Source organism: Hyperolius riggenbachi, chromosome 4 (genome assembly GCF_040937935.1).
Source record: "Hyperolius riggenbachi isolate aHypRig1 chromosome 4, aHypRig1.pri, whole genome shotgun sequence".
Classification (NCBI taxonomy): Eukaryota; Metazoa; Chordata; class Amphibia; order Anura; family Hyperoliidae; genus Hyperolius; species Hyperolius riggenbachi.
In genome coordinates, this window is record NC_090649.1 from 498,035,113 (window position 1) to 498,062,745 (window position 27,633).

The 27,633-nt window shown below is 42.4% G+C and overlaps 1 protein-coding gene across 24 annotated transcripts in view; it reads right to left on the reverse strand.

Annotated features, from left to right (window-relative positions):
- The window catches only part of LOC137504538 (neurexin-1), a 2,090,050-nt gene that overhangs the window by 811,380 nt on the left and 1,251,037 nt on the right, over window positions 1–27,633 (reverse strand). For all 24 annotated transcript variants that reach the window (XM_068233108.1, XM_068233107.1, XM_068233118.1 and 21 more), the window contains one exon: window positions 18,165–18,284. In XM_068233108.1, the coding sequence (XP_068089209.1) occupies window positions 18,165–18,284 (120 nt within the window). The remainder of the gene's footprint in view (window positions 1–18,164; window positions 18,285–27,633) is intronic.

Here is a 27,633-nt window from a genome sequence, read left to right on the forward strand (position 1 = left end):
ACCTAACAAACAAAGAAGAAAAGCGAAGCTCGCAGAGAGCTCAGAGACGGGTAAAGATCTGTAAAGACCAGACCACTTATGCCTGATCTCTCTTCAGAAGTCAGCCTTGTTGAAACTGTTATGTAAGTCAGACACAGTCTATTGTGATGCTGTTATTGTCGTAATACCAATGTACAAGGCTTTTGGTAAGCATTATATTCATACATAATGATTTATATACAAAAAAGGCAGATCCAATGCTTTTGCATGACAGATAAATTGTTGGTAGTTTTTGGCGGATCAGTTGATTTAGACCGCTATGTATAATGGTGCTGAGGTGGTGATATGGGGGCCCGTTTTGGCCATTGATTGAGAACCATTGACTAGTGGTTTGGCTAATCGACTATTCATTTGGATATCATTAGCCTGGTTAGTAGTTTGTCCTCTGGTTTGGCAAATAAAAGCCATTTGGCTATCACTAGTCAAACGATTACACGATTAGTTAGGGGGTTAGATTTTAACTATCAACATGAAATAGTGCCCAAATAACCAGCCGTCGAGGGAACACGTACACACTGAAAAGTGCCTGGTACAACTTTAGAAGTAGTTTTAGATCCAGATACAATGAATCAATGCAAACAGTCTATGTTACTCTTATTTACGGAATGTGTGATAAATACACCTGTTTTACATCCAAAAAGAAATGTGTCACACATGAGACACAAAATACTATAGATGCCAAACTCCCGTTATAACTGGATATTAACAACAAACGTTTGCACGCTAAAATAGATGAGTACTTTTTCCCATTGAGTTTTGTAAATAAAGCAAAAACAAATAATAACTTGGTGGCCTGTGTGGCAACAACCCCAAATGTACACATATAAAGCAAAGTATTTATTCTTCCCTTAAGGAATCAGTGTATTGCAAGTAAGCTAGAAAATAAGTGACACACCTCCTTTATAACTGGATGGCATGTGTGGCTACAAATGTGTGTGACTACAAATGTGTGTGGCTAAATGCACACATTGTACTATTTTATTTATTTATGTAGGAATGTTCACAATAACTTGCCCTGACAATTGATGCACTATAGAAATAATGTCCCTACTTTATAACTGCACCATGGTAGAGTCATTACAATGTGTGGCTCCCCAATGGACAGTTGGTGACGTGAACTGTTCAATATACACTGTAAAAAGACCTGCAAAAAAGGTCAGTGGTTTTTATGTTTAAGAACATGTCTTTTGTTTAGCATGTAACTTCTCCTTGGCACTCCTGTGACATTGTTTGGGAACTGACCGCTACATTTTACAAGATGTCCACCCATATCTCATGCCTTGTAGTACTGTACACTATGGTAACATAAGAGGGTTTTTTGTTTTTTTAACTGGATAGACTTTTACAAATCAGCAAAGAGTTGAGTCCTGACTTGTGATCAGTTTTGGCAAGACTTTTGCTTTAATGCTAAGTAGTTATACAGTAATGCTTCACTTTTTGCCCAGACATTTCAAAAAAATATATTAATCTGTTTTGTTAGAGAGATGTCCGTCATGACTGATCTTTATGGTGACCCTTAAGAGAAATGTCAACTATATCCTTCATCGTCATGACAAGAAAAATATATCATTTTGCAAGTGGAAGAAAAATGGAAAACTATCAATTTTATGATAATTTTATTACATTTGTTGTTACATCCGTTCAGTTGGGGGTATATTGCATTATCACTGTGACAGGTCTGGTGGGTCATTGACCCTCCCTCAAGGGCACTTTAAGAAAAATGGACATTCAATACAATTTCTATTATAAACAGCTATAACGGGAATGCTGCAAGACAAATGGGCTGCATTGATATGAAACCTTTTGTATCATTTCATAAACTCTGAAAAGAAATCTTTAATTGTAGGCTAATGCAACTACACGATATAAAAACATAATTGTGTCTGTGTGAGATGAGTGACAGTAGTGTGGGGGAGAGGAGTTGCGGAAAGAAGACTAAGGCTAAATATGTAACAATACATCCATTTTCCCATTACCTGAAATCTAATGCTTGGAAGGTTCTACAGAAATCCTTTTCATTTCAACCCAGCTCTGCTGAGCACACAGGAAAGTGAGTAATGGAGATTTCTTCATTTAAGTGAATAGAGTAGAGACCTTTTTCCCATAACTCCTACTAGGCATGTGAGTCTGCACTAAAATCAAGCAGAATATCTCTTCTCCTTTTCTTTGTGGTGCAAAAAATGCCCACACTACAGAATATGGAATGAGATACGTATTAATTGCAAAGCTAAACCTATAATGTGATTGTGTCATTTACCTCCTATATTACATTACGGTGACCCTGCACTAGAGTAGATACCCAACTGGACGTAAGGCTGTTACCCACCATAGAAATGCTGACATGGCTTCCTGAATTTATGGCCTCTACTGAGCTTCAACAAGTACCCAAAGTGAGGTGAGACTCTAACTACAGACATAACTGTAAAGTCCACTCAGCCTCCTCTGTCTGACCTCTACATGCCATGAATAGGAAGAGGTTTGGTCATGCTAGAAGGGAGTATATGGCTGCACTTTTGAACCAGGAAATAGTGATTGTCTCAAAGTGTGCAGGGGTCATGGGCTGCAGCATCTTATGGACACTTCCACCTTGTAAACTGGAACTTCCACGGTGAAGGTGGAAGTGTTGGGAAGATGAAGAGTAGTGTCAAGCACATAGGCAAGAGGTGGTGGCAAAATAAGTTAAAGCAAAACTGTAGATACAAAATAAACACATTGTTTCACTTACCTGGGGCTTCCCCAGGCCCCCAGCAGCCGTCCTGTCCAGCGCCGCTCCTCGACGAGCCTCCGTTCTCCCGCCGCCAGCTACTTTCGGTTTTGCCACCGGGCCACTACGCCTGCGCGGCTCTGGCCACGCGTATCCTTTCTTTGCATTCCCCGCTATTGCAGAGAGGAACACAAAAAAAGGTTATGCTTGGCGGGGCTGCGCTGACCTCGACTTACAAGTCGAGGTACGGGATGGAGTGGCGGCGGGGGAACGGAGACTCGTGGAGACTCGGCGCGGGACAGGACAGCTGCTGGGGGCTTGGGGAAGCCACAAGTAAGTGAAACAATGTGTTTATTAGCAATCTACAGTTTCGCGTTAAGTTAATCCCTTTTGCTATTGTCTGCACTCCCGCATGTTCCAGGACATTTTTGAGAAATTCATCTCACTCATCCTTACTAGGCAACATTCAGAGGTCTGTTGTGGTTTAACAGCAGCCTGTTAGTAAGCGTAGACAGTGCTGCTGAGGTAGTAAGATTAATATTAATTGTTATGTAACCTTACAACCAGTGACTTATTATAGACCAATAAGGGCACTTTAATCTAACCCTAACCGCTACCCTAACATTATCCGTACAGTATCCATTACCTAATATGAACATAAACCACAATGAGGCTACAAATGAGTTCTCCTTCTCCAAAGCTACACAGATGCAGCTAGAAGCGACATCTCCGGCATACGGACAGATTGCATTTATTTCCACGTAGCTCTTGATCAAACAAGCCACTTTTGTACACAACACAAATCAATGACTAGATATTACCAAGGAACTAAATAAACAGAAGCCAGAGTCACGCTAAGATAAAAGCTGATAAAATGTATCATACTTCGTAATACAATTTTCCATTTCAGTGTATTGCTTCAGTCTTGGCTACTCCCGTACCTCACAACTAATTAAAATAAACAGCTTTCAGCATGTCAGGTTATTGCACACTAATTATTAGCACACAATCAATCAGTATTTTCCTGACACTTATGACATCGCTACATAATAGCCGACAGTAAGTCGTATCCAATGACATGTCGCCGTAATCATGCACAATTATGGAGTTTATCCCTCAACAAGCAGTAGATCTCATACAAAGCCATTAAGAGGATTTATTCCCACTGCTGGTAATTTGGCAAACTGCTCAAGTCCTCACAACCGCTGACAGATTTCCTTCTAACCCCTTGTTTTTCTCTAAACAAACTGGTGTGCCCTCTCTCTTCTATAAATGTGACAAAAAGCACAATACTGGTGTTAAATAATGGTAGCTGAGTAAATGCCTATACACACAAATAAAACATGACTTCTGTAACTTATCAGAACACTATAAGTGTGAAAAATTGTGATGAGCAAACATTGGGCTTGATTCACTAAGACAAATAGCATGCCTTATTAGAGATAACACGCCTTATCAAAATTAACGGGCCTTATCAAAGTAGCATAGCGAGTGCTACAAACGTATGCCTGCTAATTGGCAATGACAAGAGCTCCACTCTTCCTGCCCTGAGCCCATTGTGGGTTCGTAACACTCACTATGCTACTCTGATAAGGTGTGTATCTGTGATAAGGCATGCTATTTGTCTTAGCGAATCAAGCCCATAGTCTAATGAGAAGCGAAAGTTTACCCACTTGTGTCCATGGAGCGGGCTGCCGCAGAGGGCTGACTTACATGAATGACGTCTGCTTGTGCAGCACTCCATGATACGCTCCATTCTTCCAGCACTTCCTGTTTCACAGCTGGAACTTTTACTGTGATACAGGAAGTATAAAGAGGGTGGAGCACCGTGGCAAAATAACCTCATCCAGGCAAATGCACCCTTTCTGCAGTGGGTACAATTTGCTGCTCACGAATCTGTGCTCACTCATCCTTAAAGAGAACCCGAGGTGGGTTTGAAGAATATTATCTGCATACAGAGGCTGGATTTGCCTATACAGCCCAGCCTCTGTTGCTATCCCAAACCCCCCTAAGGTCCCCCTGCACTCTACAATCCCTCATAAATCACAGCCATGCTGCTGACAAACAGCTTGTTAGAGCTGGCTGTGTTTATCTCTATAGTGTCAGTCTGCTGCTCTCCCCGCCTCCTGCAGAACTCCAGTCCCCGCCTGCATCCCTTCCCTCCCTGCTGATTGGAGGGAAGGGACGGGGGCAGGGACCGGAGCTATGCAGGAGGCGGGGGAGCAGCTGAGACTGACACTACAGATGTAAACACAGCCTCACAGCACGGCTGTGATTTATGAGGGGTTGCAGAGTGCAGGGGGACCTTAGTGAGGTTTGGGATAGCAACAGAGGCTGGGCTGTATAGGCAGATCCAGCCTCTGTATGCAGATAACATTCTTTAAACACACCTCGGGTTCTCTTTAAGGGACAACTATCACAAAAAATTTAATTGTATAATACAGGAAAACACATAAATAATAAGTACATTTCTCCCAGAGTAGAATGCACTATAATGTACTTTTTTTCTATGTTGCTGTCACTTACATTAGGCAGTGAAAATTTTACAGATTGGTCACGTTGTGGACTAGTCTTCATAGGGTATTCTCAAGGCTTTCTATATTTTAAATGCACTTAGTGAATGGCAGTTGCTCAGTCCAACTGCCAGAATCGATTGCAAACGGGTAGGGGTGGCAGCATGCTTTTTTGTATAGATCCTTTCCAGGGAGTGCTTTTGTAAAACAATAAATAAAATACTGGGAAATACTGAGAATTCCCCAAGAAGAGATGGACTAGTCAAAAGCATGTCAGTTTTGTCAGATTTCTACTACGTACTGCAAGAAACAGTACCATAGGAGAAGAGTAATGCCTAGCTCATTTTACTCTGTAAGAAACACACTTCTTATTAGTACATGTTTGCATGTATTTAACATTTTATAATGTTCTGCATCCGTGGTCCTTAAATGATGAACAGGAAATGGAATCACCTCTTTGTCCTTTTACAAATATACCTCAAATTGCCAGTTCACAGCATTCCAATTGGGTAGGGTGCTCTTGGAGGCAGCGGTTAGCGGGCAGTTAGGAAATAAAGTCTAGCAAGCAGTATTTCTGAGTGCTCGTAGGTACAGATCCATACAGTTATTTTGTCCCCTCTTGGATACACATCGTTATACACTGTTCTGTTGCACTAAACACTCACTTGCATACTTATTTATTTAGGTTATTTCTATTACTTTTTGCAGGATATTTATCACCCAATGATCCCTAATCCCCCTGGCATAGATAGACTAATCAGCCGCTAAGCAATTAGATTAAAGAGTTTCTATAATAGAATGTATTTTTATTTTATTCCAGGGTTAATATCTATCAAACAGAGTTATTCAATTTTAGCTGAAAGAACAAAAAATGACTTAATATTGTATCAATATATTACAAAACCATCTACCCTCCATTATCTTCTTCACTGGGATTTCCTAACACAACTTTTCGACCAGCCCTTCCCCAGAAATTGATCTAAGAATTGATTTATTTCAATGAAAACAATAGATCTCCCCATCAGATTACATTAAGATGAAATCTCATTGGTGCTGTGGGCTATTATGCATTATACATTATATATCACTATTGCTCTGTGTTATTGAATAATTGAATAAGCCTTTGAGGGCCTTGTTACTTATCAGCATTTCTGAAATAAAAACCTACCATTGGCATTTATGTTTTATTCAACCTGTTCAATAAGGGAACTCTGAGACCGAAGACACCGTGATCAGATGCAGAATACTTTCTTTAGGAGCAATGCACATTCTAACATATATACAGTATGTATAATAGTGTAATTATACAGGATACCAATATCCATCTGCCCTTCTGAAAATGCCTTTTGCCTGGCTCTGTCTGGCTTGAGCATTATATTAGCCTCTTTCCGATCCAAAATCAGGACACTTAATCTGATTTTTTATTCTGGATCAAAGATAAAAAAAAATGGAAGCAATGTCATCATCAGTATCAGCGCTAGGTAACTAGAACCTTCAGAAGATGGTTACCAATGGCAGCTTTTATATTTCCCTGAGTACAGCCTTCTTGTAGTAGAAACACACACACACAAAAATGAAAAAAACATGAAAAGCACCGGCTGTAGAAACAAATTCATAATTTACTCTACTTATTTTAGCAGCGTATTGGTCCATTGTTAATAGTCTGCAACACTTCTGTGGTTAAGTGTCCCTCCATGAGTCAATGTTTTGGTTGGGTGCTAGATTGTGGTGATTGCAGGACTACATAGTGTCCCCTTTGTCAAGGTACAGTATTTGAATACCGTCATGTGCCAGTATTTGAATACCTTGATAAAGGGTAACTCTACATGGCACTGAAACAATTGTAGGTATTATTGTAAATATATGGGTGAATAAACACCATTGTGGATATGTGTGCTAACCATCTCTGGATACTCATGATTAATAATTGGGATTGCCGCATTTAATTGGAAGTGTACTAACTGGTGGGCTAATGGTAGAAGGGGTGAAAGAGGCAACACTGGAAGGTATTCTCTGAATAATAATAATAATAATAATAATAATAATAATAATAATAATAATAATAAGTATTATTATTATTATTATTATTATTATTATTATTATTATTATTATTATTATTATTATTATTATTATTATTATTATTATTATACAACAATACCAAAATAAATATCCACTCAAGTTATGTGCTTCAGTGAGCTTCTTATTCATTTGAAACAAAACTAGAAATAATAAACAAGAAAAAAACTGCAAGGAAATCCTATACAGGGAGTTATCTTTTTTTTTAATCCTTGTACATGTACAATTTGAATGATTTTGAAAAATGTCAGTAATCTACCAACACAGGTGATGCTGGAGGTTCCAATTTTATTGGGAATCCCTGAAACGTGTCGTTAGCACTGGTCTAAATGGCAAGCAAAATCTTTTGTAGAATATTCAGAGGGCAAGGATTACTATTGTCACTGCGTTCAGATTTATGGGCAAAACAGGATACACAAGTATTTGGTGGCGCTTCTACTTTGAAACATCGAGGGATATTTTATATACATTTTATATTTTATATACATTTGTCAAAAAATGTATCAGAAATGTTTATAAAACATTCCCTACAATCTGAAATAAGTATTGTGGTAAAAGTTTCTTACTCTTATAATAAAAGATAGAGGCCCAAATGCAATTCCCTTTTTCTCTTGGAGATCATTTTTCATCTTCTCTTTGAATAACTTTTCAGCACTTCACAACTGAAAAAGTACCAAAAAATAGATGAAAAAAGTGCTGCCAAAATTATTTTGAGCATTTTCTTGCTCGCTGTTGGTTTGAAAATCATTTTATTGACAAGTTTAAAAATATCTCCTAGGAGAAAAGTCAGGAGAAAAGTGAATTGCATATTGTCCAGAGTGCCTTATTACCCCTTTCTTCCATCTAGTCGGTTGGGTACCCAGGAAGGCAGAACCAGCAAGCATAAGATTTCCCCACCTGATCTGATCAATGGCACTTAACAGTAGAGGGTACTTTAGAAGTGGTCTGGAAAATCCTTCCACCATCTTTGCAAAGCATTCTTGTCTCAACATCAAGGACAAGAGCCCTTCTCCACCTCCTTGTTTCTCAAAAAGAGGTTAGGCTAATACAATGAGGGATTCTTTAATTGCTTCCTGTTCTCCCCACTCCAGTTAAATAGTGAAAGGGGGAGGGGGGGGGGGTGATAGGATCTCTTATCTGTTTGCTCTCAAGTGTAAAACTAGAGATTCTTATATTTTATTTGCATCTCAACATCAAAAGCATTACAATTGATAAAAGTATTTTCAGTGCTTTCCAGAGACCCCCATTATGAACTCCCACCTACATGTTGCTTGACATTTTATTTTAAGTTGTTAGAAGTCCTCCCCTGCTTGAAGAATCCTGACCCTCCTGACCTTTTCAGCCAATACTTTCCTACTTTTCCCAAAACATTTTCTAATTGTTCGGTAACTCTCACAGTGATCTAGGCAAGGAGAGATAACAGTCCCTCAACTTCATGACCACAGCTTGTCATAAATGCAGACTAGATTTGCTAAAACACCTATCTTCTCTGAGATTCTGGCCCTTATTCAATTCACTTTTTCTCTCAGGAGATGATTTTTCATCTTCAGTTTTAATACATTTTTTAGCATTCTGCAATTGAATAAGTACCAAAAAGTAGGCAAAAAAGTACTATGAAAATGTACGTAATGTATGTCCTTGCTTGCTGGTAGCTTAAAAAGCATTTTATTGGAAAGGTGTAAAATATCACTTAGGTAAAACTTAGGAGAAAAAAGGGAATTTAATAAGTCCCTCTTAGTGAATAAAGCCCATCAAATGAAGTCTTTGAGAAGCACTCTATAAACAAGGAAATATCGACAATCACCCATACACGCACTAACGCAGAATGTCTTTAGATTATTTGGCCATCTGTATGGCTTAAACCTTTAAGGACCAAAGGTGTTATTTTCACAGAACTCACTCTGGGGTCACTGTGATTGGCTCACAATGATCACAGGGTCAGGGGCCAATGAAATCATCTCCTGACTGGCGTACGGAGCTTATAGCAGGCTGCAGCAGCGCCAGAGTGACGCGGAGGGCAAGAACGACGAGACCACGCAGCAAGAGTAATGGAAATCTATGCTTAGAGCAGGCTGCAGCAGCGCTAGAGTGACGCAGAGGGCAAGAGCGATGAGACCACGCAGCAAGAATAATGGAAATCTACGCTTAGAGCAGGCTGCAGCAGCGCCAGAGTGACGCGGAGGGCAAGAGCGACGAGGCCACGCAGCAAGAGTAATGGAAATCTACGCTTAGAGCAGGCTGCAGCAGCGCCAGAGTGACGCGGAGGGCAAGAGCGACGAGACCACGCAGCAAGAGTAATGGAAATCTACACTTAGAGCAGGCTGCAGCAGCGCCAGAGTGATGCTGAGGGCAAGAGCGACGAGACCACGCAGCAAGAGTAATGGAAATCTACGCTTAGAGCAGGCTGCAGCAGCGCCAGAGTGATGCGGAGGGCAAGAGCGACGAGACCACGCAGCAAGAGTAATGGAAATCTACACTTAGAGCAGGCTGCAGCAGCGCCAGAGTGATGCTGAGGGCAAGAGCGACGAGACCACGCAGCAAGAGTAATGGAAATCTACGCTTAGAGCAGGCTGCAGCAGCGCCAGAGTGATGCGGAGGGCAAGAGCGATGAGACCACGCAGCAAGAGTAATGGAAATCTACACTTAGAGCAGGCTGCAGCAGCGCCAGAGTGACGCGAATGGCAAGAGCGATGAGACCACGCAGCAAGAGTAATGGAAATCTACGCTTAGAGAAGGCTGCAGCAGCGCCAGAGTGACGCGGAGGGCAAGAGCGACGAGACCACGCAGCAAGAGTAATGGAAATCTACACTTAGAGAAGGCTGCAGCAGCGCCAGAGTGATGCGGAGGGCAAGAGCGACGAGACCACGCAGCAAGAGTAATGGAAATCTATGCTTAGAGCAGGCTGCAGCAGCGCCAGAGTGATGCGGAGGGCAAGAGCGACGAGACCACGCAGCAAGAGTAATGGAAATCTACGCTTAGAGCAGGCTGCAGCAGCGCCAGAGTGATGCGGAGGGCAAGAGCGACGAGACCACGCAGCAAGAGTAATGGAAATCTACACTTAGAGCAGGCTGCAGCAGCGCCAGAGTGATGCTGAGGGCAAGAGCGACGAGACCACGCAGCAAGAGTAATGGAAATCTACGCTTAGAGCAGGCTGCAGCAGCGCCAGAGTGATGCGGAGGGCAAGACCGACGAGACCACGCAGCAAGAGTAATGGAAATCTACGCTTAGAGCAGGCTGCAGCAGCGCCAGAGTGATGCGGAGGGCAAGAGCGACGAGACCACGCAGCAAGAGTAATGGAAATCTACGCTTAGAGCAGGCTGCAGCAGCGCCAGAGTGATGCGAATGGCAAGAGCGACGAGACCACGCAGGAAGAGTAATGGAAATCTACGCCCTGGCAGGGATAACAGAATGTGAACAGGGCATAGACTTCACTTGCATTGGTCCAGAAAGGGTTAACTAATCTCTCAGCAGTCTTTTAGAAGTAACTTTAAAATCTGTTATTTTGACGGAGCTTGTTTATGCCAATTCATATGTGATTAGTTCTAAAACAAAATATATAAAAAATAAACAAAATAGCTACATGCTGCATCTTGGTGCGCTAATATTCCCTTTTCTACTCAAGTAACTTCCTTTGAAAAAGGAACACAACGTACAGCAACATACGTCAAACCACAGCACCAAGAAACCAACTATTAGACATTTGTTGTGATGAACAACAAATACAGCTTGACTCACTCGGGTATTTTTCCTCAGCCAAAGCTTGTAAATAGTGAAGAGTAAAAAAATAAATAAATGAATAAATTCTCCAAATAAGCTCATTAGCCCCATGCAGGTAGCAGATCTTGTATTAGGGAGTCAAGCTTTTCTAGCAGCTGATTCATTTAACCAGCAATTCTGCTATTAAACTGATTATTTGATTATAATTCTAGCGGGAATTTAAAGGGGCTGTGTTAATAGCTTTTGTAAACGAAGTCATGATTCTGAAGTTAACAAACACATTTTATTGACTAAAAACAATACAAAAAAAAGAACTTTTTTGAACTAAATAGGTATTTTAATGTGCCTGTTTATATAGGGGAAGTCTGGGGTCTCCCACGCCAGCGGGTTATTCCCACTAATCGACTAAGTGCTAGTGATTTTTAAAGCACTAGCGCAATGTTAACCTATGGCAGTGATCTTACTGCTGCGATTGCCGCCGATCAGGGGTGTTTCGTGATTAGCGGCAATTACAAAACGTGTTCCTTTCAGCATTTTGCCACGATTCTCGAGCGATCGCGGTACAGTGCTTTTACAAGCGCTGATCCCGATCACTCTGATTTTACCGCACTAATTATGGTGAAATCACCCACGCAAAACGGTAGCGCTAAGCACTTTGTAAGTGTGAATGGACCCTTAGAAGCAAGTTAAATGACGTAATCAGGTGATTTGCTAGCTGTGACCTCTGCATCCTGGGTGAAAGTAATTCGCTAGTTGGGAGAATTTTCCATCTGAAACAACCTATAAAGGCATAAACATTTTTGCAAGTACTTTAAATGACTAAAATCATAACAACACATCAATGCGAAGTTCCGGGATCTTTCATATTGAATACATGTATTAGCAACAGAGATATTATAATGCATTTGAATTTTCATCGTAAAATACTGCTAGAAAATACATGGTGCAGTATTCCATTAGTGCTGAGTTCAATTTCTCCAACCCACTAGCTCAGTCCAAACTCAGCCCTTTACAGAGCTGCGATTGGTGGGGGAAGAAGGTGAATGGCCCTCCTACTGAGGCCATAGATGTCTACTGCCTGAAAGTTAATGCATAAGCAGTCACTGGTCCTTAAAGAGATCAGAATAATTCTCTCATCCCATGACATCATACACATGCGCAGAGCGCTCCCGGCCATGGGCGCATGATCAAGGATGCACGCCACCAGGTAAGCACCTGCGCACTACTGTCCTAAGAGGCTGAGCGGGGCTTTTAGGTGAGAGAGTGGGGGAGGGGGGCGGAGAACATGGGATGCGATGGGCATGAGGACTGCTTCACATACTGTACATGCCTGCTACTCCCATTTGTACATTTTTTTTGTCAGCTCTGGTATTCTTTTATGTGTGTAAACAAATACAATTATGGCCACCCATAAATATTAAGACCTGATAGCTGGGGAAGCAGTGTTGGGAATAAGCACACACAGACACGTTACTCTGTTACAGCAGAGTGAATTATACTGTTGCTGAATGTAGGGGTGGGAGAGGTTATGGTGTGGTGGAAGGGATTGTGGTGTGGAAAGGGCTTCCTGTAGGCAGAGGAAGTAAGGGAACAATGCAGTCATTCAACTCTGCATGCTGGATCAGTAAAGAAACACAGAGGGAAACTACACACATATGCAGGGTCGGGCCGAGGCATAGGCTGGAGAGGCTCCAGCCTCAGGGCGCAGTGTAGGAGGGGGCACACAATTCATTCAGCTGTCATTCCTAATTGTGTATGAAGCAGAAAGAAATAGGAAAAGGGGATACATGGCAGTGACTGCAAGCCAGATAACTAGATATTAAGGTGTTGGGGAGGTTGTGGGCCCTGTGGCCCTCTTAGTGTAATAGCAATCGGTGTATGACGGCTGGGGTGGGAGGGATAGAGGGGCGCACTTTGGTGTCTCAGCCTTGGGTGCTGGAGGACCTTGTCCCTGCTCTGCACACATGTTCCATCTTGGTCAAGTCCTGTGTGGCAACTGGCATGGTGGCATGGGGGAATAGTGGATAGTAGTCTTGACTTGAAGTAAAAGGAGACCCAGTTCAAATCTGGGCCAAGACAATGCCCAGAGTTTGTATGTTCTCCTGTGTATGCATGGGGTACTCCAGTGTTTCCTAAAACCCAAAACATACAGATAGGTTAATTGGCTGCCACTTAAAATTAGGGAAAATAAGACAATGACTATCCATGGTAGAGATTAGTCAGTGAGCTGAGGGACAGTTAGTGACTTGACGGCTATGCGCATTACTTTAAAGTGCTGCAGAAGATGTCGGCATTATATAAATACATATTAATAATCGCAGCATATGTACGAGGCCTTACTCACATCATTGCTGGGTTTGTGTTTTGAGGCAGGGGAGAGCTGGATCAGCTCCAGTGAGATCAGCTCCAGTGAACTACTGCACCATGTACTTCTCGTTCCTTTATTGCAAAAACTAAATATTTATTAAATAAAATATTTATGAATTAAAATGCAATTTGCATTACTCATAAACACAGACATAAAATAGTTCTTAATCTTGAGATTTAATAACTAGAAATTAAACATGCTCACTTACCTTTGACGTTTTGCGTTATTTTCTGCCTTGCAGGAGACACTTGCTTAAACAATCATAATGAGAACCAACCCCTCAAATGACATCGGTACGTATGCCACAAAGCAGATTGTATTATTCTTGGCTTTTTAGAATGATTCTATGTCAAATTCCATAGTTCCAGAACATTTTAATTTAAAAAAGTGCCGCCTCAAATATCTAGAAAGGAGTCAGGTCACGTCTCTGTAAAGTGAATATTTTTCTACACTACCTTCTCTTTCAAATTTTAATGTGCCCCGAAGGAAATAGAAAAGGGTTCTGGAAATATGGTTTCAAAATTAAGTTACAATTTGAAAAGCAAAAAAACATTCTGCAGGCGGGTGAAATATCATTTCATTTGAATATATTCTTAATAAGTCATTGCTTGAGCGACTAAAACCTACGAACAAGGCTGGCCAATTATCTTTTAGTATAATATTCATAACCTTTAAATGAAAATGCTAAATGTTAATGATTGGAAAATATAACACATTGTATTATTTAAACATCATAGCAATTTTGGTAAAGCTTAAATCTTTGATTGTTTTTTTTTTTTTCTTAAGGCAAACAGGTTAATGTTTTCCATTTGTCTTTAGAAGCAGAATTACAGGCAAGGGCATAACCGTACCCACAGCATACCATGTGGCCATAATGGGCCCAGCAGCAAAGGGGCCCTGTCAGTGTCAGGCTATGTAATGATTTATCCAACATTAGTATTTTGTAATACTTTCATATATTGACTTAATGCTCAGTCTGTTAAAGAGGAACTGCGGTAAAAATAGTGTAGTGCAAAAAAATGTTTTATTTTTACAATCATTATTTATAAATGATTTAGTCAATGTTTGCCCATTGTAAAATCTTTCCTCTCCCTGATTTATATTCTGACATTCATCACATGGTGAAATTTTTACTGCTGGCAGGTGATGTCTGTGGAAGGAGATGCTGCATTTTGGCAGTTGGAAACAGCTGTTATTCCCCACAATGCAACAAGGCTCCCACAGTGTGATGTCAACACCCTGGTGCTGACATCACACTGTGGGAGGAATTTCACCACAATAGCAATACAGCGCCCCCTGATGAACTGTTTGAGAAAAGGTAAAGATTTATCGAGGGAAAGGCAATATTGGCTACTGATTGGGATGAAGTTCAATTCTTGGTACAGTTCCTCTTTAAAGCATCTTTCATAGAAGTCTATTAAAATAATTGGTACTGTGCAGTCTTTAACCTTCACATTACAGTAATGGCAGTGACATAAATACATTGTTTAAATGTGATATAGGGCCTGATTAACGTAGCTACACTATTATTGTTGTGCAAAGTCAGTGCGCAGCATGTTTAGCACTACTAAAGGCTACAGAGTACCAAGCAATGTGCAATCGCCCATAGTCACGTAGCGTAACATGCATTACCATAGCAATAATAGCAATACTTATGTTATCCATGTAGGCATTGATTGCGCTAGTCTGGTAAAAATGCCAGAGCTACGGCAGTCAGACCCATAATTAGAGAAAATGTCCCCTTTCACCTCTGTAGACACCTTACCCTGATAACAATGTTTAAAAAAGATAAAAGATATGCAGCAGCGTGATAACCTTTAAAGAAAAACATTTCATTGTTACAGCTGATACAAATTCTGCAAATGATCTGCAGAGTGTCTACTACCTGCTTTCGTGGATCCAGACATATTGTTAACATCCTGTGTTTACAAATGAGCTTTCTGCCGTGGCAGCCAGATGACACAGCTGAGGGATCAAATTACACTTATGCTTAGTCACAGATGAGGGGTAATTAGGCTAAATTCTCTAAATACATACAGGCTGCATTTCTCTCTGTTTTCCTTCTTTCCTGTGCAAGAGTTCAGGTCCACTTTAAGGGTCTCGAAGGATGTTCACAATTAAAACATTTTCAGAAAGTCGGATCCCCTTGCTGGCTTCAGACACTGCAGCAGATTATGTTATACAGTTCATAACAGGTAACAGAGGCACAGTATATAGAGAAAGGATGGGAAGAAAAGCCAAACAGAGGGAAATGGGCATTTTATAGCCGTTAAGCATATCACAAGTTACAGAGGACCTGAACTCTTGCTCAGGACAGAAGGTGAACATAGAGAAATGCACCCTGTGTGTATGTAGAGAGTTTAGCCTGTGTAATTCCCCCTCATCTGTGACTAATCACAAGTTGTAATTTAATCTCTCCCCTGTGTCACATGACTGCTTATGGCAGAGATGGCAGATAAGCCCATTTGAAAGCACAGGCTGTAAACAATATGTCTGCTTCCATGAATCAGACAGTAGAAACAGTGCAGATTTATTTTAGGATTTGTATCAGCTGTATTGTCATGTACTGATGAGGGCCAAAAGCCTGAAACAGGCTGTCTACATGTGGGGTTGATGTGGCTGTGTAATATTAAAACTATAGGCTTGCTAGACACCAGCGGTTCTGAATGCTTGCCTGGCTTTCAGGGGCAAAAATAGTTAATTTGCATATTCAGTAGTGGTGCATTGTGGGTAACCACAAATGTTCACTTAGAGCTTAATTATTGCAAGTTTCCTTCTGTTTTAAGAAGGGAAATTACACCAAGCATTGCTTATTAGTAGTAGTGCTTTTAGGTGTCTTTTATCCCCCTATATATTCCGAGTGGTTTGGGTCACTCTGAGCTGCTTGGTTACTCTATCATCCGTAACAAACACGTAGTTTGTTTAAAATGTATTATGCTGTTATGTTTCTTTTAGATCAAAGAGGAGTTCTGAGTTCAGGTCCCCTTTAAAGAGAAACTCCGACCAAAAATTTAACTTTATCTTAATCAGTAGCTGATACCCCCTTTTACATGAAAAGTCTATTCCTTTTCAAAAACAGACCATCAGGGGGCGCTGTATGACTGATATTGTGGTGAAATCAATCCCACAAGAAACTCTGAGGACCGGGGTACTCCTGGCAGTTTCCTGTCTGTGAACCTTGTTGCATTGTGGGAAATAGCTGTTTACAGCTGTTTCCAACTGCCAAACACCATGCAGCAGCTACATCACCTGCCAACAGTAAAATGTTCACTGGAGTTCCTCTTTAAAGGTGACCAAGTAAAGGATTACTTCGACTGAATCTGCCAATGATCTTCTGGCCATCTAATATCTGATCAATAAACTTCAGATTCCTTTTAGGTTAGCAATCAAATCGAGTTGCCATAATAGAAGCCCAGCATGTGGCCAGGAGAAGGAGCTACAGGAGATTGATGAACACAAACCTCAGTACTGCGTTCAGCTGGATCAGGCTGATATTAACTCATGTATGGTTAAATGAATTCATAGGCAAGAGCAAGATGTGTGTAGAGGGCAAAGGAAGCATATTCTCTAATATCAGACAGAATAGGTAAACTACATAGAATATTGGATAGTCCGGTAAATGTATTTATGCCATTACAGATACATTTTAAGATAGAGGCCTGGGAACTAACGATACTTTGCTACAGGGGGCCCATTATATGTAGTTATACCCTTGCCTGCAGGGGTCAATTTATAATGATTGGGTAATCCAAGCACACTTATCTGCCTGGACCTTTCTGGCATTTCCTGATGTCCATACACCTAGACAGTGCACAGCCATAGATGCTATGCAGTCATCATGTGGGGCAGATGCAGTGTTCATATAGTGAGCCCGAACCAAAGCTTGGGTCAAAGAGGGGTTCTTTACCAAAGAAAAGGGAATCCTCTGGAGGCTATAGAGGCTGCCTGGGTTCTCCTTGCTCCTGGCACTGCTCACCAGAACTCCTAAAATCCGGGCTGCGCTCCACTTCTGGCATGGGTGTGGCCATGCTGCACTCAGGTGAGTATGGTTCTATCTGTGCAGTAGCACAGAGCTTCTGGCATGGGTGTGGCCATGCTGCACCCAGGTGAGTATGGTTCTATCTGTGCAGTAGCACAGAGCTGCTTGTGCATCAGTGGCTCCAGCTTACACACTCATACTTGTGCAGGTGCAGTACGGCCGAGCTCATGCCTACAGAAGAGGAGTGTGACCTCGATGTTCCTACTACAAAGCTCTGCACTCGGCAACAGGGGACCAGAGGACGGCATGGGAACTCTCCATCGGATCCAGAGGCTTCCACCTTCTTAGGTAAGTATGTGCTTTCGTGCCCGAGTTTTGCCTCTGAAACACTTTATTTCCAAAGCAAATAGGCCAGATTAAAATACAAAGGGAACATTGCTGGGATCCCTCCTTTAGAGCATCAAATCTTCCCAGAGATCCTGACACTTGATGGATATTGTAACGGTTACATAAGCCAACATTTTAGCCAGTAATAATGGGGTACAGTGTATGGGGTTCATAGCGCATGGAACATCTTGGGTGACTTCAATTTAAACCTTTATAAATAGACCCCACACTGCTCTGTTATTGCGACAGGCATAAAAGCAGCAACACAAAGTCAGCTTGTTTATTTACTCCATATTTCAGCCTCAGCTCAAAGACTTTAGACATTAACTTCAAATTCTGCCTAAAGCTCTGATGCTTTTAAAATGAACTAGCAGCACTCACGGTCATTGCACAAGGTCCCGCTGAAAGAGGTCATGCTGCAGTCACAGTTGAAGCCGTCCCATTGTTGGAGGCACACGCCCTGGTTCGCACAGGAATCTTCCTGACATGTCGTGCTTGGACCTGGAAGAAACAAAAGAGCTGAACTTTTCCTTAAAACTCGATAGGGATGTCAGAACACATGTTCACGGCAGTTGCCAACATCCCCTATCTCTGAGATTTGGTTCTTTAACTCTTTATATTGTACATTTGTGAATAAAGCCGGAATAATCCTCAAGGAGCTGTAGCAGAATTTTAACTCAGAATATAAAGTCAATCTATTAAAAAATAATGGAAAAGAGATGAGTGTGATTGTCCGCAAAAGTCAACAATAAGAATCTTAAACACCCTCCCCCCAACTTAAACTGTAGCATAAGTGTAACCTCACCAGTGACCTACCCCAGCACTAACTTTTTAACCTGTGTCTAACATAATCTTTTATGAGGTTTATACCTAACACGGATATGTTAGACAAATTGACCCATTACACTTATATAAACTTAACCTTTACCTTTCCGACACCACTAAGTGTGTAAACCTCCATGAACTAATAACCCTTAAAGCATACCGGAGGTGACATGTGACATCATGATGAGATACACATGTGTGTGTACAGTGCTAAACATATTCATTATAAACAGGCTGTTTTACTTGTTTTATTTTGCTGTCTGAAAGAGTTCATTTCTAGGCATGGAAGTGACAGCTTCTGTCTTGTCAGTACCTTGTCAGGAATATAGCAAACATCACTGATAAGAAAACTACAGCCATAAAAATTGTCCTGGCAGAATACTTCTGAGAGCCGAGGGAGATAAAATACATAGATGCTGACCTTTTTCTAACTCAGGAACACTTAATAGGCAGGAACTGAGCAGAGGGAACAAAACATTCAATCTAGTTTGTAAATGTTTAAATATAAAATAAAACCATGGGATATCTAAAACGTCATTTTTAGGTGTAGGTGGATAAATACAATTGTTAATCTCATCAGTTTATTTTCACCTCAGGTTCACTTTAAATAGTCATTCACTACCTTAACTATGTACTGGCACCTTTACCGTAACTCCGAAACCAACTGTGCCCCAGACTAACGCTGCCTTCACACTAATGGTGCCCATACATGATACAATAAAAACGTTCCATTTTCCTGTTTTTTCAATCTAAATGATCGAATCGAATGAAAGTAGAAAATATTTTTTTTTCGATCAAGAAATTCGAACGATTATCCCATTTTTTTTGAAAAAAATCTGATCGGACATGATGGAAAAATCTTTATATTCGGAATAATCGAACTAAATTATCTAATCTAAAAAAAATGAAAAATTGCACCATGTATGGCCACCATAACTCTCACTAGCTTGTAGGGTTCCACAAATAAAATAAAAAAACAATACTCACCTAATTAAGGAGTCCTATGCTGGTTGTCAGTGCAGTACCTTGGCCTAGATTACATATTGATAGAATGTATCATGTTTACTGTTGCTCTTGGCACAGATACTTCTTATATATGGGGGGAGGGGGGTAGAAGGCTCTGCATAAAACTCATGCAAAGCCAAATTGTCCTGCTTTAGAATTGTGCATGGGCTGTTTTTGGAGAAGAATATGAACAGCTTGTTTATTCTGGCACTAGCACCCTTTCAGTTTGCAAATACAGTTCTACTCTCTAAAATGAGCCTGTGTCCACCTGTTCATGAAGTAAGACTGAGGCTTAGGTTCCCACCCCTTCCTACCTCACTAGACTGCTTCCATTGGTCACCTGTCACCATCTCAAACAACCTCTTACCATGTGACAAGAGTGGGAAACAATCTAGTGGCAGTCGACTAACTGAAGCAGTTTACTAAAGGGAGAAAGAGACAGAAATAATTATAGCTCAATCCCAAGTTTCACTCCATAAGCAGTAGGACAGAGGTTCATTAACGTGGGGGTATACACCAAAAACTTCAATTTCAGTATCTACTCTTAGTTACATGAAAGAATAACGAACATTTGAAAGAAATCCCACATATTTTCGCTAGGTAGCTTACCTCTGTCTCATTGGCAAAGACAGAAGATCAGACTCTGTTTTGAATCTGCTCCCTCCTCCTTCCCTCTGTTGAACAGATACATCGCCCTAGCAACAGCTGAGTCACTCCAGCAGAAAGGAGAAAGGCAAATTGAAGGCACATGCCTCAGAGAGCTTCAGCCAGTCATAACTTATTTTGTCAATATCCAGAGATAGGCTATCTGGTACTACTCTCTGCAGTGAAATTATATGTTTCATTTACAGAGATGTAATGATGTCAAATGTTCTTTTATGTAACTAAGAGTAGATAGTGAAATGTTACTCTAGCTGTATGTCTCTCTCTCTATCTCTCTCTCTCCCTCTCTCTCTCTGTCTCTCTCTCTCTCTCCCCCCCCTCTCTCTCTCTCTCTCTCTCTCTCTCTCTCTCTCTCTCTCTCTCTCTCTCTCTCTCTCTCTCGCGCTCTCTCTCCCTCTCTCTCTCTCTCCCTCTTGCTCTCTCCCTCTCTCTCTCTCTCTCTCTCTGCCTGTCTCTCTCTCTCTGTCTCTCTGTCTCACTCTCTCTCTCTCTCTCTCTCTCTCTCTCTCTCTCTCTCTCTCTCTCAATATACTATACATAATCTTTCTTTAATAGATTAGGTTATCTATTATCACATTCTCACTGTCTGAGCAATTTAAAATTGTATATTTTACCTGATACAAGCTCTTTCATTCAGTGCAACCAGCTGTGGACAGTGGGGATTAATATTGTAATACTGCTTTTTTTTTGTTTTGTTTTTTGCCCTCCGTGCATTTCTTTAGTAAATCAGTTTTTTTTAATAAGTTGCATTACAAATCTGCAATTAAGTTTAGCCCATTAAAATATACTGAGCCATTTCCTAAAAAAACACCCTTCTTTTATTCTTTTCTAATCATTTGGGTGATTTTTTTTTTAATAGGGAGTAGCTGTATCCTAGAACAGCACACTGGGGTCTACTCAATCCCCCTACTGTGAATAAAGGGAAATAAAAACAGTTATATCTTTAATTTAACCTGAGTCAGTGTTTGATAGTGGTTCGGCTTTGCCGCTTTGGAGTAAAGGCGAGGTCAGATGAGCACTTTGAGATGCAGCCATTCCCTTGATTACTGAACCTTTTTTTTTTTTCTTTTTTATCCCTGTAGACGGCAAATTAAAGCATGGATTATTGTCCTCAAGGCTTGTTTAATGGGAGAAGCGTAATCCACCAATTCCCGGCTCTACTTTAAAGGAATACTACAGAGGCTGTGGAGGCTGACATCTTAAAGCCCATTCTAAAATGTTATTAATCCAGGCCGTTTTGGACTCAGAAGTTTTTGAATCATAACATAAATAGGTATAACAAGCATGTGGTCTTGTAGCGTCAGAGAACCAGATCTGCATCCTTCTAGTTCTAGGTCAGTCACCCAGAAGGTATTAGTGCAGCGCCACAGACAGGCAAGTAGCAACTTTCAAAAATACATCAGAAATATTATTCTTTATATTCCTGCCACTTTAGCTTCAGCTTCATGTAAATTAATACTCTTGTAAAAAGAAAAAAAAAATACATTTAATTTATTAATCAATATTTATATGTGTTTGGAAAAAATGCTTTTAGCTTTACTGTTTATTTGTGTTCCCATTACTAAGTCTTTTATCATGTTCATCAAATACTTTTAAATGAATCCTCCCAATGATAGGGAATAAGGTATAGAAATTAAAATTAAAAATCATTGTTCAGATATTTGTCCACCATTAATTCCCCATAACCCCCCCCCTTCTTCCCCGATCCTATCTGTGTAACCTTTAGAACCTCTGAGGGTCAGTTTTGTCCACTATCTGATCAGATGGTCAAGGAGACAAAACAGTCAGAGCCACTCTGACTCAGATCAGTGATCCAGCCGACCCCTACCCGACCCCTACCCCCAACTTCCGTTTGACATCCCAGGAACTTTTGCATCACTTTGTTAAAACGACAACAATCCTCAGCATTTGATAAACATTTGATAAGGTCAAACATACATGCCACCCACTACTACAAGACTTTACCAAGGGCAAAAGGCCACATAAAATAGGACCAAATTGTTACTATCCAATAAAATGATTGTACAGAAAAATCTGTGAAACTGTACTTTTCTCTAAGTCAATGGATCATATTCATTAAATACCGGATATGGCTAGGTAGAGGCGCTCATTTCAGTCTAACGATAAAATCACAAAATTTTACTTGGTATTTTTGAAAAATGGTATTTTTGAAAGGTAATAAAGACAGAAATCTCTATTTTCTTCCCACTTCAGGTTACCATTAAAGAGGAACTCCAGCCTAAACAAACATACTTATTAAGTTACATTAGTTATGTTAATTAAAATAGATAGGTAATATAATCTCTTATCCACACTGTTTTAAAAGAACAGGCAAATGTTTGTGATTTCATGGGGGCAGCCATCTTTGTCATGAGGGCAGCCATATTTTTCGTTGAAAGGAGGTGACAGGGAGCATGAGACACAGTTCCAACTGTCCTGTGTCCAGAGCACCTCTCCCAGTTGCTAGGCAACGTGAATAACAACATAGGAAACCCCATCATGCTCTGCACAGCATTAAAGAAAAAAATCCCAGGCTTTTTGTAACGATCGGTGGGCGCAGAGAGTATCTGATTACCGGTGATCTGCAGTATCACCGGAAATACAGATATATACCAGATTATAAGTGATCTGCAGTCTCACCGATAATCCGATATACAAACTAACCTCTGTTCACCTGAGTAGAGTGTAGTGTTTGGTGTAACAGTAACACTTAGAGGACAAGGCCTCAATGCAGCAAGGAGTACTGCACAGATTCCTTCCGCAGACCTGAGCTCTCCAAGACGGGAGGAGTCAGACTGACAGTAGGAAGGTATATCTGAAAGTGACCCTCAGGAGGAAGGATCGCTAACAGAGCGAGGAACCGCCTCTAACGGTAAGGTCGGTTCTCGAGGTCGGACAAGCCAGGTCGTACACACACGGACAGATAAAGTACAAGATCAGGAGGCAAAGGCGGAGTCAAAGTACAGGCAGGGTTCAGCAACGAGGTATCAGATATATCGGGGTACAAGATCAGAGTTCAGGAGGATAGTCAAAGCAGGCAAAAGTCATAACATATAATCACAATCAAACTAGTACTTTAGCTATCAACAGAATCTAGCTAAGTGTAGGATTACAGCTCCAGCTGGTCCCGGCACACTTGCGGATCTGACTACGGATCTGGGTGCTCCCACATATGTGATCGCACGCCAGACAAAGAGCAAGTGAACAACCAGCAGTATATATACTCTAGGACCTTTCCAGGACCTCCCTAATTGCTGGTCCAATGAGAGCAGTGGAATTTGTCAGCTGACCCAGCTGGTCAGCCGACACCCTTCTAACTGCTATTTAAACTCTGCCTCTGTGCTCGCGCGCGTGTAAGTCTGAATCCTGGTGGACTATCAGTCCCAGCCACACCAGTACTGTCATGCAATGTATCTAGTGCGGGGGCCGCCTCTGATGCGGATTCCGCCGTTACCAATGCGGATTCCGCCGCACTGCCCATGCGGCATGCGGCGTTTTTTCCGCGTTGTGACGCCATGCTGGACGCGGAAACAGCCGCCTCACCTCGAGAGACGGCGGCTTTTCCGCGTTTCCTCACAGTACCCCCCTCCCGAGGAGTGGACTCTGGACAACTCCTACCAGGTTTCTCGGGATGTAAGGCGTGAAATTCCCTCCTTAATTCGTCCGCATGCATGCGACTCCCCGGTACCCATTGTCTCTCCTCAATGCCGTACCCTTTCCAATGTACGAGATATTGTACCGAGTTTTGTACAACGCGTGAATCTAAAATCTTTTCTACCTCGTACTCAGGTTGGTCATCCACCAACACAGGAGGAGGAGGAGTGGGACCCACATGGACTGCTGGCTTAAGCAGGGATACGTGGAAGGACCTTACCCCACGCATGCTAGCGGGAAGATCAACAGCGTAAGTGACGTTGTTTATCCTTCTGGCTATCGGGAAAGGCCCGACAAACCTGGGACCCAACTTGTCTGAGGGCTGTTTCAGGGCCAAGTGACGTGTGGATACCCAAACCAAGTCTCCTGGTTGGAATCTCCACTCCAAAGACCGTTTCTTGTCAGCTTGACCCTTCTGACTCAGAAACGCCTTTTCCAAACTGTCTCTCACCGTCCGCCAAATGTCTTTAAAAGACCTTTGCCAAGCCTCCAGAGCTGGAAACGGAGTGGAGGCCACTGGTAACGGTGAAAATTTGGGCAATCTTCCAGACACAACCTGGAACGGAGAAAATCCAGTGGAAGAACTTTTCAAATTGTTTTGTGCAAATTCTGCAAAGGGCAGAAATTTGACCCAGTCATTCTGCGCCTCTGCAACGTAGCATCTCAAAAACTGCTCTAACGACTGGTTGACCCTCTCCGTCTGACCGTTGGTCTGTGGGTGGTAGCCCGATGAAAACGACAGCTTCATGCCCATTTGATGACAGAATGCCCTCCAGAATTTAGATACGAATTGGACTCCCCGATCGGACACTATGTTTTCCGGAATGCCGTGTAACCGGAACACGTGTTTGATAAACAAGTCGGCCAATTCCTGGGCCGAGGGGAGTCCTTTCAAGGGCACAAAATGGGCCATCTTGCTGAAGCGGTCGACTACCACCCAAATGACCGACATGCCCTCTGATCTGGGAAGCTCACCCACAAAATCCATGGACAAGTGGGTCCATGGTTCATTCGGGGTGGGTAAAGGCTGCAACCTCCCTACAGGTGCCAGCCGGGAGGGTTTGCTTTTAGCACATACCGCACAATCCTTAACAAATTCTTTGCAGTCGGCTGCCAGAGACGGCCACCAAGCGCACCTGGCCACAAGATCCTGCGTTCTAGATGCCCCAGGATGTCCCGCATTCTTGTGTGAATGGAATATCTGTAGCACCCGGAGACGGAATGGCAGAGGCACAAATAAAACCCCCTCAGGCTTCCCCTCAGGGACATCCTGCTGAAAAGGACTCAAGGTCTCTGTCCAGTCTTCCCAAGTCTCTGTTACGGCCAGCACCAAATTTTGTGGGACAATGGTCTCTGGGGCAGAAGGCTGTGCTGTCTCCAACTCAAAGCATCTGGACAGGGCATCTGCCTTAATGTTCTTGCTACCCGGGGTATACGTAATTATGAACCTGAACCTCGAAAAAAACAAAGACCATCGAGCCTGACGGGGACTTAATCTCTTAGCCCCCTCGATGTATTCTAGATTCTTGTGATCCGTGTATACAGTAATTGTATGTTCTGCTCCTTCCAGCCAGTGACGCCACTCCTCAAAGGCAAGTTTAATGGCTAAGAGCTCTCTGTTGCCTATATCGTAGTTTCTCTCTGCCGGAGAGAACCTACGAGAGAAATACGCACAAGGGTGTAGCCTTCCCTGCAAGCCTGACCGCTGAGACAGCACAGCCCCTACCCCAACCTCCGAGGCGTCTACCTCAACAATAAAAGGATAAGAGGTGTCTACATGTCTCAGGATGGGTGCGGAACAAAACAAATCTTTTAAAGTGGAGAAAGCACTTAATGCATCAGGAGACCAGTGGGTGGTATCTGCCCCTTTTTTCGTAAGACAGGTGAGGGGTGCGATAACCGTGGAATACCCCTTTATGAACCTTCTATAATAATTCGCAAAGCCTAAAAACCGCTGTAAAGACTTCAACCCAACCGGCTGAGGCCATTCCAAAACAGCGGAGACTTTAGCGGGGTCCATAGACAGGCCCGTGGTGGAAATTATGTACCCCAGAAAGGCGACAGATGTGACTTCAAAAATACACTTCTCAATCTTAGCATAAAGTGAGTTTTGTCTTAATTTGTTGAGTACAAATTTCACATGTATTCTGTGCTCAGAGAGGTTGTTGGAGAAAACAAGTATATCGTCTAGATAGACCAGCACAAATCTCCCCAACACCTCTCTGAAGACCTCGTTGATGAGTTCCTGGAAAACGGCCGGGGCATTACATAACCCAAAGGGCATCACCAGATACTCGTAATGCCCGTCTGGCGTGTTAAAGGCCGTTTTCCACTCATCGCCCTTTCTAATGCGCACCAGGTTGTACGCGCCCCGTAAATCCAGCTTTGAGAAGATCTTAGCATCGGTGACCTGCGTAAATAAATCGTCTATCAGGGGTAACGGATAGCGATTCTTTACCGTGATCTTATTTAGTCCCCGGTAATCAATACAGGGCCGCGGGCCCCCGTCTTTCTTTTTAACGAAAAAGAAACCTGCTCCAGCAGGCGATCGGGACGGCCGGATGAAGCCTTTGGCTAAATTGTCACGGATATATTCCTTCATAGCCAATTTCTCTGGCCCAGATAAATTGTACAAATGACCCCGAGGGGGCATACAACCTGAACGTATATCAATGGGGCAATCGAAAGAGCGATGTGGGGGTAACTTGTCTGCAGCCTTGGGACAGAATACATCAGAATATTCCACATATTGCTCAGGTACCCCCTGAACATGAACCCTGGTTTGGCCCAATGTCACCTTCCCTAAACATCGCTGAAAGCAGTGTGCTGACCAAGAAATTAGTTGGCCGGTGGCCCAATCAATGTGTGGAGAATGAAGGTGCAACCATGGCATGCCGAGTATAATGGTGGAGGTTGTCATATGCAACACAAAGAACTGTAACTTTTCCCAGTGCAGTACCCCTATGGTGACCCCCACCTCTGGTGTCTGAGACAGTGGGTGATTCCCTTGCAGAGGAGAGTCATCCACTGCCGTAATCTGGATGGGTGGTTGTACTGGTGTGAGCGGAATACACAATCTCTTAGCAAACTCCAAATCCATAAAATTTGCCGCGGAGCCTGAATCGATAAAGGCTTCCGTGACCTCAGTCTTATCTTCCCATGTAACGGTACAGGGAAGAAGCAATCGTTTTTCTTCTAGGGGTAAAAGTCGGACGCCCAGGGTGTTACCCCCCACCACTCCTAAGCGGCAGCGTTTTCCCGGCTTATTGGGGCAGTTCTGTACTATATGCCCCCCTTCACCGCAGTACAAACACAGCTGTTCGGTCATTCTCCGTCTTCGCTCTACCTGGGTTAATTTTGACCGAGCAATCTGCATCGGCTCGGAAGGAGGCACGACAGGAGAAGGTGAAATAATAGTAGGTGGAGTCACTGGGACCGTGGTGTAAGATACCCCTCTGAGACAGGAACTACCCCTGGTCTGTTTTTGGTAGCGCAGCCTGCGGTCGATTCGGATGGCCGCTGAGATGGCCTCATCGACTGTTCTGGGCTCGGGCTGGCTTAACATCAAATCAGAGACCTCATCGGACAGCCCTGACAAGAAATGATCTAATAGGGCATAGGTGTCCCACCTGGCCGTAACTGACCACCTCCTAAACTCGGCCGCGTAATCTTCGACCGGACCTTCGCCTTGACGCAAAAGCTT